General features: G+C 33.0%; 1 protein-coding gene across 1 annotated transcript in view; it reads left to right on the forward strand.

The window, feature by feature from the left end:
- Positions 1-12,886, forward strand: part of LOC113229067 (protein hu-li tai shao-like) — a 29,362-nt gene that overhangs the window by 13,063 nt on the left and 3,413 nt on the right. Inside the window, exons 9-10 of the mRNA XM_026462555.1 lie at positions 2,232-2,390; positions 12,529-12,596. Coding sequence (XP_026318340.1) covers positions 2,232-2,390; positions 12,529-12,596 — 227 coding nt within the window. The remainder of the gene's footprint in view (positions 1-2,231; positions 2,391-12,528; positions 12,597-12,886) is intronic.

The following is a 12,886-nucleotide window of genomic DNA, read 5'->3' on the forward strand; positions in this document are numbered from 1 at the left end:
AGACAATGCACTGATAAGTACAATACGACTGAAATATCTGTGGACCTATCGGTACAAATTAAGATTAAATAGGAAAATCACCTGAAATTCACAAATACTTTCCTATAACAAAAACATGATAGTAATAAAACTTTGGTGATATATGTACAAAACCTTTAATTTAAAGGGGAAAAAAATTAAATTACATTTTTGTTAACCTGTTTGCGCTGAAAACGGTATTAAGCGGGCGAGCGCGGGGTGACGTTAGGCGAAGTGGGAGGGCAGTCAAGGTCATCGCAGATATATCAGTCGTTTTGTAGGGATTGAATTTTTTTCTAAAAGCATGCAGCATGATTGAATTGTATACCCGGTTGTTTATATGCATAGGCATTTGCAGGATAAACACGTAATGCGAAAGACAGTCAGACTGACGTATATATTGTAGAGATTTAATGTATTCATTGAGAAAAAGTAGTATGAGAAATTACTCTCAATATCATTTATTATTATAATTTCTAATACAATTTCTCAATTATTTTACTGTGTTGTCAATATAATTTTCTTATTGATTGTAACATAAAAACAGGAAAAAAAACTTTACTTCATTGCAAAAAATTAACTTTTGTGGTCCAGGGCAACGTAAAATTGTAATTTGCATACCATACAGGAAACAAAGAAATTAACATTTGGAAACGGTAATAAACGCGTTTACATACGAATAAGTGTTTTTCAAACCTACCTAGGTTCCCAAATGTTAGCACAATGCAATGCGAAATTTTTAAAGTATATACAACGAACAAATTTTCGGATTTCGTCATTATATTTAAAATCTGTAGTATATTTCAACCAAAATTGGATATGCAAACAAGAACCAACCCACACCTCGAGGGGGGAAATTGAGTTATGTATTTAGGTAGAACACCAGACGTGTCCTTTGTCCGGTCACAAAAGGTCCTGGCAATATACCAAGCCAAAACGGAGAAAATATAAGTCCTTCAGGGTACCAACCCTAAATAAGTAACTTTTTAATAGCTAAAAAGAACCATGCTGCTTAACTTCATATAATGTGTTTTTTTAAATATGCTAAGTGGATCCATGTCACTTGTACTGAAGTACTGTAGATCTTTAGCGTTTTCATTACGAAACCTAGGACATGGCTCTCGTTAACTGAATAAAAAGATACATAATGTTTTCTATTTATTGCTATATATTATAATAGTTTCCCTATGCTACATCTAATTCACGTTGTTTGTCTCAAATAACTTACTTATTTCTTCACACTGTTTTTACAAAAAAGTAATTATCTCGAAAGTGACATTTTGTGGGTTGGTTCTAGTTTGCATAACTATGTCCAATTCTACAAATTGATTATAAAGAACCTAGAAATGCGTGGATTGCGAGATTACGTAAATATGTAGCTACGTAAATAGGCAGCTATGTGATAACCACATCAGCAACGTTTCTCGAGTTACTCTTTTCTACATACTTGTTACACAATTAAAAACAAATATTGTCAAACCAGGGGGTCGATTCAGAGCCTTACGATAACTCTGTTGTCGACCGATTTCTTTTAATTTTTATTCACAACACCCGAATGTCAAACTGCGTATTCGAAACCGAACCGAAATGACGTCACACCCGTACGATTACTCGAGCTTCTCGACCGGCAAAAGCTACAAGCGTTATTCAGAACACGGTTATCGAATGAAAGGAATGCAATATGGAAATCTCTTATTATTTTAAATAAAGTCTAGATTTTCTTCAATTTTTAAATTTATTTTAATACAAGACTAATGCATTCTTACATTTTAGGCCTTTAAAGTCTTAAAAATGTATATAAAAGGATTTATTTTTCTTATAATCTATTTCACCGTCTAAATCGATCGTTTAACTCGAATGTTCTGAATAGTTCGGAAAGCGCCCTTCGATTCGAGAACGATATCCATCGAACGATACGGTTAAAATATCGATAAGATTGAATCGGGGTCCAGGCACAAAACCTTTTAGAGAACGTCCTTTTTCCGGAAAGACAATGTTGTTGTTGTATTTGGACTGTCTTTTGCTTTACGCGGTTATCCGGATTTCCGTATTGACTAATCCTTATGTTAACGAATCTTTAGAATTAACCGATAACTCGCAGTTGTAATTATTATTTCAATATTCTCTCGTATTATCTTTTCTTTTTACACTACTTTTATTTATGTATATTATTTTTATATTTGTTTTCTTCCTTTCTCTATCCTTTATAAAAGACCAACGCGATCCAAATCTTCTGTCTGACGATGAAGTGTTCTTCGAATCTTCTGTGTCGACTGTGACGTCATCAGTGACGTCACCAGTGGTTTCCGAGCCGAGGCAGCCTGTGGTTATTATCAAACCTCCTGCTGTTGTTCATCAGACCGTTGTTAGAGGTGAGGGGTTAAAGTGAGGTTCAGGGTTGAATCTCAGGTTTGAGTTTAGATGTGAAAGGTGTTTGTGGCGTTTATGGTGAATTTAGGCTTTAAACTGTGAGAAAGAGAGAGAGTTGACAGTGTGAGTAGCTTCAAATAACACGTTATGATAATTGTATTCGTGGAGTTCAATGTTACAGTTTCATGCTGCAGCAAAATAAAAAGACTAGATAAATAATTGAAACTTGCGCATGTTGTATTATTGATGATGATGTTTTATTACAAAATCTTTTCTATTGAATCGATTCTCTTGAAAATCGCATTGAAATAAATCGATACAAAAAATCGTTTGATCGTATGAACTTCAATTGATTTTTATAGAAATCGAAACTAAACGTGCATCCTTAGTAGTGAGAATCCACAGGATTGCAAGGTGGGTATTGTGTAGAATTGCTTCTTTTTCGTCTAAATTTTCCGTTTGTGCCCACGATTTTGAGCAGAAATAGGTTAAAACCTGCCTGTCTCTGGTAACGGTTTTTATTACATTTTTCATTAAAAAAACGGTCGTAGGCCATTATTGATAAATGAATGTAATATGAATTTTTGGGATTGGATGTGATAATTGTGAGTCGAAAGGGTTGAAAGTGTTGTTAAACGATAAATTAATTGTATTTGTGTTAATTTACAATTATTTAAAATGGGGCTTATGGTTATTTCGAGGACCTCATTGTCTGAGTGGTTATGGAGAAAAAACCTTTCGAAATTTTGTTCTATATCTGTATCTGGGTATTCTGGATAGTGAACACGGTACTCATGTACGAGGAATTCTCTTGTTGTGCGAGTGTCTGGTATTATTAGTGTTCGTTTCATCGTTTGTTTTGTCTTGTATTGTTTCTATTTTGTCTTGTTTGAGTCTCAGAACGCTATTCACATGTCGTCTGTGTGTTGTCTCAGTTAATTATTCTTGTCAATATTCTGTTTCTCTGTAGGCCAGAGTCGCGTTAAAATCCATTTTATTTTACCTCCGTACTTGGTCTTGTTCAATGTTCTGTATGTCAGTTTATTATCTAATCCTTTTTCATTTGTATCTACTTTTTCTTTATTGTTTCCCTGTAAAAATCGTACCCAACTTTTATTCGCTCACAATAAACCATGGTTTATTTTTGCTATCTACAAGATGTATCAAACTATTAATGAAAGTGGGAAACAAGTTACTTTTTCATATTTCTCTTTATGAATTTAGCTATTAGCAAAAATATACCATATCGACTGTGAACTGGCAATCGGTACTATCTCGATTTTCTAAAGATTTCAGTTTTTAATACCATTTTATAATATTTCATACTCTGCAGCGTTGCAAGAAATTCCATCTCAAAAAAATTTAATTTTGGCGCCAGAATCGACTTCATTCAACTTGTACTAACATCTAACCAGATGCTATACAAATGACGCAAACAATTCTTTTCTTCATTCTGTATTATTGTCAAAATTTAGATAGTACCGGTTGCCAGTTCACATTCGATATAGAAATGTTTTTATTGAAGAGACATTACTCATTGGCGTCGATTCTAACATTAAACATTCTTGCTTTACAGAATCTGATAAATTAAGTTCAATTGGCGTTCACCCGAATCGACGCTTTTGTGTAATTTGCACACTTTTTGTTGCACCTCATTTAAACCTAACCAATTCCCCGCACTTACAGGTAAACTAACCCAAGATCGTTCCGAAGCATTGTCAACTAACAAACGTTCCACACATGACTATTCCCGAATTTCTAATTTCGAAAGTACCCTCAGAAAATTTGATCAACACCCAAAGTGTAAACTGAGCTTAACGTCTCGTATGAACTCTGAAAGTAACCCCTTACAGATCGGGAACTTGAGTAGTCTCTCAAGTTTGTGTTCCATACCTTCTATAGAATGGGATGGTAGGTGTAAGTCAGACTACGTCTATCGTACTCGGTCTCTGCCCCATCAAAGAGTGCCAAATAGTAATAAATTGTACAGAACTCAATCCCACAGCGGTTTCATAAACTCCTACATAAAAGATCCTCAGCCCTTTCATTATCATCTACCTAAATGCAAATCTTGCGGTGCTACTAACTCTTCTTACGCATGGGAAGTTGTCAAAGATGAAAAGAAACGAAATATCAGTAGCATTTATTTCTCTGTTGATAATCTACCCCAAAAATGTCTCGATGAATGTGAAAAGGTGGTCAAAATTAAAGAGAAGATAGTCCCTGTCTTTAAAGTACCTAAAATTGACACAGAGTTTGTTGAGAGTCAAGAATTTAACGAAGATAACTATCTGGCAGATGTCAACAGTTTCTCATCTGAAAATCAAACTGTCATTGAACAACCTACCTTTGATGCTGCTTTGGATCTTAACAATGAAGTTTCTAATACTCAATTTGATACTGTGCATCAAAATACTCCTGAGTCGTCTCCTAAAAGCGGAGGATGTGAAATCCAAAAGGAAAATGTGATTGAAAATGAAGTTTTTGATGTGAAAAGTTCTTTGAGCGATATTTTTAGAGCTGAATGCGTTGAAATTACTAATGAAGAGAATAACACTTCGGCAGAAGGAGAGTATCATAGTTTTTCAGACGATTTCGAAGAAAGTATCTATGATAGTCCAGTCAAAGAATTAGTAGAGAAAGATATCAGAGATTACTCTGTACCCATAGATTTTTATTGCGAAGATTATCTTCGAAGAGAGAGCATTCGAAGTCCTAGAAAGTCACCGGCGAAAAAAGAACCTAAAATTGTTTTAGAACCCATTTTGGAGGAATCTAAAAGCTCTAATGACGATTCTGGTTTGTCTTGCAACGCTACTGAGAAAAACGATGTAAGCTTTGCAGATCAAATAGCTAAGAAAGAACATAAAAGGGAATGTATTGACACAAATCTTATAGGAACAAAGGAGGATCTACCTGTGAATATGGAAGAACCACAAGTGACTGAAACAGAATGTAATAGTAAGTATTCTGATTCAATTCTAAATAACAGTATCCTTTTTACAAAAAACGTACAAGACGTGATTGAAAGGAACGAAAAAAGGACAGTAAAGTATGGCCGTGAAGTTGATGTATTCGAAAGGGATAAAAACCATAAGATTGAAGCTAAAGTTACAGATGCAATAGATATAAATGTCAGAAACAAACATCTTTTTATATGTACTGTGTACGATGATACTGCGTTTTCCGAAAAGACAGAAGATAGCAATGAAATAGTCAAAAATATAATGACCGAAGTTTTTACGAAAGTGGAAACAGCTATTGAACTCAAACTGGAAATAAATAATTCTGGTATAAAAAAAATGTCTTCAATTATACTTGCAGCTAAATGTTCACTTAATCGTTGTAGTAATATACCTCAAGACGAAGATTATGATAAGGCAGTGTATGAAAGTCATACTAATTCCGTACCGACAGCTATAAACGTTTATACCGAAACAGAGACTTGCGTTTCGGACCAACAAGATATCGTTAATAGTATGTGTGAAAATATATTCGAAATTTTATCTTATGATACCTTTACGAAAAAGGACGATTATGATACCTTTACGAAAAAGGACGATGCATCTGATGGTGATATTGTTGTACGTTCGGATGGTATTACTGAAGAAAAGGAAAATGTATCTACTGATGGGGTTTCAGGAAGACCTACTGGAAACTTGAAATTAACAAGAAAAACCTCCATAGGGTCTAGTATAAGCTCTGTATGCGCAAAAAGTTTTGATTCAACAGCTGAATTTGAAAAATACGAAGAGATTTCCGACATTATTAGTAACATTTTGGATAAAATTGATTATAAATATGATAATAAAATCTTGATCACAGCTCCTAAACATAGAAATTTTCACATTTTTCGTGTTAAAGCTCCAGATTCACTTATTGCTGAAGAGAATTATACTATCGGACAAGACAATGAAATACAGAAAAGCCAAATAGATACAAATAAAGAAAATTGTGGAGCTCTTCAGCATGATGCTGCAAAAACGCTTGATACACACGATTGTATGCACTATGAAGAAGAAATAATCAATAACGTCAACCTAAATAGAATACATAATTCTGAAAACCAAATACTGTACAAAACGCAGGTAAACTCGAAAACAGAATTCAATAAGAAAATTAAAAAATATGAAATTTCCAACTTACCCATTGATAAAGTCAGTCCAGTATTGGATTTAAAAGCTAAAGCTTCTTGCGACTATTTCAGCAACTCTGATACACCATCTGTAGGTTCAAAAAATATCGTAGAAGGCTATATAAGTGGCAATGAACCAAAACTTAAAACTGTTTTAAAATCAACTCCAAACGACGAAGAGTGTTTTGTAGTGCAAACTGAATCACAAACCTATTTTGATTCTTCTGATTCTAAAACCCATTCAAGTACAGAATCGGTTCAAGAAGACTTTTCTATTGCAAAAATTATACAAGATATGGAATTGATTGATTTTAATGAAACTCTAGCAACTGAAATAAGTGACACAAATTTGGAATCTACGATAATAGTTGAGGCTATACTTTATTATATATTTGATGAAGCTTTTTTTGTTTTGGGTAAAAAAATTAAGGCACCAAAAAAGAAGAAAGCAAAAAAAGTTGTAACAGTAGCTGATATGGAAGATATTCTTTTTACTGCTAAGCCTCTTTGGTCTGATTGTGATTTATATGAAAAGTATGTAAACGCGAGTGAAGATGTGAAAGTGGATGAAAGCGACGTATCGTTTTTATTTGAAGAGAATTTCGCTAAAGACAGTGTCGCAATATGCGAAAAATCCATTACATTCGAAGTACCTGACCATGATATTGAAAATGTGAGGTTGAAAACTACAAAAGTAGATTTTGTAGAATTAAATGAAGAAATCAAGGAAACTCAAATTATTGGACATAATATTATGTCTGTAGATATTGAAAAACAGTGCGAAATAGATTCCACTATTCATAAAAATGATATGCCAAAACTTGAAGATGTCAAATTTATGGTAAATGATAAAATTACATGTATAATTTTAGAAGAAATTGATATCACGAGCACTCAATTTGAAAATTGTGTTTTGGAAACGAAGCACACACAAGGTTTCAACAAAGCTGAAAATGACATTGAGGAAAACGTAGATTTTTGTAAAAGAGGGAACTATCATGATTTGAATAAAAGTTTTTTTGAAGATATCAAAGACAATGTTGAACAAGAAAACACTAGTGACGGTTTTGATACGCAAAATTCACATATACACGCCATTTTTAATGAAGATGACAAAGATACTGAAAATTCAACATATAATGTGCAAAGTAGCTTTAAAGAAATAATAGGTGCAAATACTGAAACTACATTCATTGAAAGAGACAGTAGCGAGACCGCATCTGAAATTCTTCAATATATTTTGGATGAATCTTCTAAACATATATTCTGTAAACAATGCAAGGAGAATGCAAAACGTGGTGCTGAAATTAATAATTTTTTAAACGAAACTTTCGTTTTAGAAAAAACCCCTGAAGATATGAACACGGCATTTGTCGAAGATACTCAGTGTTACAGTCGATGTTCTTCACCAAATAGAAAAACCTCTGTATTTCAGTATTGTAGTGTATCCCCCATTAGGAACCCGAGTGATACCTTTGTTGGGGACGATTTAAGTGTACTCTATGAAATGGATGACACCATTTTGGGTTCTCCATTTGTGAAACATGCTTCCATAATATCTATGTCACAAAATGAAAATAGCGGGGGTATTAAATACTGGATATCTTTCGATGAAAGCATTGAAGGAGAGCCGGCAAGAGAGAGACCTAAAAGACTTTTTGACGAAAATAAAATCCCGAGCTTTGTTTGTGTCGATTTGAAAACTAAGAAACGTGATAGAAAATTTGAAGCATTAGATAAAGACTCGAAGAATATAAGACGCGAAGGTGTACTTTTGCACGAATTTGACAATCCTGAATGCCATTTGGAAGACTACAGACAAACTCAAATCCACGAACAGTATTTTGACGATACGAAGACAAACTTTCATACAAATGAAAACAATTTGCAAAAGGAATGTAAATTTAAGTATTACGAAAGAAACTGCGATAGATTTTGCATTCCTGAGGAAAATTTTGACAACTTCAACATTTATGAAGATAATTTCAATTTACCTGAAACGTCACAACTTTTCCACCAATCAGAAAACAATGTTGAAAAATCTAACAAAAAATCAGCGACAACTATACAAGATAGTTTTGTAACTGCTTGCGCGTCTACAGATTACACTACTTGTGAAAGCAATAACACACATTTTGAGGAGCCACAGAAGAAGCTCTTATATGACTCCAGGATGGATCTTCATACTAAAGTCCATAGAAGACAGTATGGTAGCTGGCCACCATTCGAAGATACTCTGTTTTATAGAATTATTTCAAAGTTTAGAATGTCAGAAAGTTTTGATCCAAGTGAATTGGAAAGTTCGAAATTTGACAGCAGTTTTTAAAGCTGTTATGTAGTAGAATTGTGTCCGAAGTTCTTTTGGACCAGTATTTTCAAAAATTGTAAAGACAATTATATAGTGTCTTTTTTAAAGATGTAGTAAAAATGACAGATCGGTGTCGCCCGCTTACAAGCAGCTAGCAGGCGATAAATATTCTATCGACTATCGACTGAATGTCAATCATGCTTATGCAATAATTCGACTGAACTTGTTTCATTTGAATCATTATTGGCTCATTATTCGTCCAATTGCTGGGCAAGACTCATTTGAGTTGTCAATTTTCGTAGGTACATACATACATTGCATTTAAAACTTATTAAAAATACAAAGAGGAGAGATATTTTAAAGTTTTTCATTTTAATTTAATATAGATAATCAATTCAGCCTATATTTTATTAAAATGCATTTGAATAAAAATTTATTTCGATACTAGTAGGCCAACTGTCAAAAGAAAAATAATGCCATTAGTGATCATTAGAACGTCGTAACATGCACAATTCAGACATGTATGGCAAAATTTTACCTACTTTCACAATCTATCGATAAAACTGTCGACTACAACTACATGACTATATAAAATTTTGTGAAAACTGGCAACTTATTCCGGTCATGTTATTCCGCCCTCAAAAAAGACAATATAATATTTTTTATCTCCATAACAATCTTCTTAAGTTTAGAGGCTTCACGTAAATTTGAGATATTTTAAAAGGAAGGTAAGTAAAAATAATTTTACGCGAATAACAGAAACGGTCGGGAATGGTCGTGTCTTTTTTACTTTTCATTTTTTTTTTTTTTGAAAATAATTAGCATGTTTTTGTGTTCACTATTTTGTATGCTGTTTGTACAATTATTTTTTGTGTTATTGCGTTTTAGGGTGTTAAGTCCCTTAGGTTTGTGTAAAATAGTTTTGTAACTCAGTTGGTATTTAAATGTTATTTCTTGATTATTTAAAAAACCGCAACTTATTTAATAAACTTGTAAGTTATTAATCTGCCAGTGGCTAAGCTTGCCAGAAATATCTACCCGTCGCTGCTGTATATCAATGGCATAACGTCCATTATTAATATGTATAGAAGACATACAGTAATGTAAAAATGCTTTGTAAACAAAATTGTTAAAATCTATTGTCAATAGAGACTTACTTGTAATTTTTTGTGGTCTAATGTGTATTGGCTCTAAAAGAAGAATGTTTTTTGGGCCGCTTTTTATCGAAACAATTATTACCAATCTGAATACTTTTAAGAAAAGACAGAGAGTCCAGTTAGTTGCGTACTTGTTAGACCAGTTTGGCGAAATTGTCGACATCAAGAAGATATTCAGCTAAACAAGGACCATGGATCCTCGTCTTTCAGGCTGCGTCCTGCATGAATACACAAAATAGATAATAATAGAGCACATAAGAAGTATGATAATCAGTCCAAATAAAGTATTACAAATTCACATCTTTGGGCCGACTTATTTTCTTCAAGATATCTTGTCCCGTCTTGCATATATCTTTAAAATATTATTCCATGAGTTACAAAACTAAATAAAGGTAATGTATGCTTGAGAATTTGTTTACTTATTAAAAGTGTAATTTTAACTCTGCATTGTGTTTTGTTTTTATTTGCCCACAGAATTCATTATACAGGGTGTTTCTTTTGTTGATATTTGTTATCGTGAAAATTTTATATGGGCCCTGTCAAAGGGCGATTAGAGATTTATCTATTTCAAATGTGGTTTTCATTATCGCAAATATATATAGGTTAGTCGTGACCATTCGACCCATGAAGAGCCCGAAACATTAGTTTGAAAAAATACGCAATTTAGGTCCTTAGAAATCATTTTTCCCAATGTATTTAACATATTACAGTAGAATATAAATAATGAACTCATTACTTGAAGTCGCTTTTAAAAATTATAGCCATATTTAAAAAAAAAATCTGAATTCTGACTCATTATTATATTAGGTTACAATAAGTTTACATATAACGAAACTGCTATAAATAAAGTAATAAAACTATCTTTTAATTGAATAAAAACAAAGTGACTTAATGTTGTATTCAAAGCTGTTGTTTCAAACCAAAGCGTCTCGATGAATATTAAAATATTAATGTATGGGAGCGCTTGACGTTACAATTTTGTATAGTCCCAATTTTAAATTTAAAAGTGATTGATGATGTTTTACTCATTAGGTAACGAATAATCGCCTGGGCACATTTAACGGTTACACCCTGTATACTATGCACGGTTATTTTTAAAGAATCTGAAAATGTTATTTGTTAATGAAGTCGCTTTATAAATAGATACATCTGGGCAATTGCATGGTTTTTAAGCTTTCGGGTGGTTTCGCGAGAGCTTTGTGCTTCTTACCATGAAAGGTGAGTACGCTTTGGAACTTATATCTGTCTACAGGTTCTTTTTTATCAAATTCGTTTAAAATTTTATTTTTATGAGCTTATGTCAATGTAACAGTAGTTGAAAAAGAATGTGTTGCATTTTGCTTAGTTTTTTGATTATTTTTAGTACATAGACAATATACCTTTTAGTAAATATGTTTGTATTACTGATGTTTGATCAGGCCATGAAACTATACTTTTTTTTGCTACTATTAACTTTAATGTAACCTGTGTTTCCTTAAATAATAGAGTTGTGAATTATGACTAATGACTCATAGGTCATGACTAATGACTCATAAGTCATGTCTAATGACTCATATGTCATGACTCGTGGCTCTTGATAATTTGTATGGAATAAATTAAAACTAATTAGGAATTCGATATTTGTTCCCAGGTTAAAGTACTTTAAAGTTACGAGTAGGTTTACCCGAAGGAATTTTAAACGTGTTTTTTAAACGACCTGTATTATTTTTAACACTGACACTGTTCTAGGTGTGAAATTAACACATTCACCGGCTCAATTCGCTCCTCTTTTTGACAAACTGCCAAAATTAACATGCAAATTTTCAAAGCAACTTAGAAGTAGCAACAGATCCATACGATACAGATATCACGTGGCCATGTTACCTATGTCACTATGTTGCTATTTAATTTTGGTTATTTTTGCATTTTGCAAGGAAACCTGCATGTCGAGTAATGTGTCTCTATTAAGCTGATATATAATAAGCCTTATCACAGTGCAAAAGGCATTCATTGAATAAGAAAATTCTATAAATTATTTACACATCTTTTCTTATGGGTAATGAGCCTGAAGTACAGTCACCTTAACATGCATGCAAGTATCTTATTATTTTATGCATTTAACATTTGTCGTCATTTCAATTAATATATATTACACCGGCGTATAGCCTAAAACCTCACTTAGAAGCAGCTATCAGAATAGGCAAGAGGACAAACAACACAAACTTCAAGTAATATACATCGAGTAAATGCTACTTCCTCTAAATTCAATGTAAATTCTTCTTAATATACTACCCTACTTAAATAATTGCTAGTTTCCATAAAAAATATATATACAATAATTCCGGAATATCAGAGAGAGGTGTTATTCACTCTTTGTGCATCACTTCCTTGGAAGTTTAGACAAATATATTTACCCTATTCTGATCTTTGCTTATCAGAAATCCTGACCAACAAATAGGACGCATATTGGTTGACACAAATTATTTCACAATTAGTAGTTATTATCGAAATTATCAATTGAGTATGAAAATGTATTAATATGTCTTTTACTTTATGTCCAGGCGAGCATACAGTGAATGGTGATCATTCTGACGCGCATCAGAGCACATTCTCCCACAGCAGTAAAGAGGTAAGACTTTTGAACATCTCAATTCTATACAATATATGGAACAACACTAATAAAACCTATAACACCAACAATAACATTAACTATAACACCAACAATAACATCAACTATAACACCAACAATAACATCAACTATAACACGAACAATAACATCAACTATAACACCAACTATAACGCCCAACTATATAGGTTTCAGAAGAGCTTCCTTTCACATACAAGTAGGTTGTGGAATGAACTCCTTGTTGGGGTTTTTCCGCAGGAATACGGCACGGAGTCCTTCAAAAGGGATTTGAG

The sequence above is a fragment of the Hyposmocoma kahamanoa genome, unplaced genomic scaffold (genome assembly GCF_003589595.1).
Source record: "Hyposmocoma kahamanoa isolate Upper Pololo Valley unplaced genomic scaffold, ASM358959v1 272, whole genome shotgun sequence".
Classification (NCBI taxonomy): Eukaryota; Metazoa; Arthropoda; class Insecta; order Lepidoptera; family Cosmopterigidae; genus Hyposmocoma; species Hyposmocoma kahamanoa.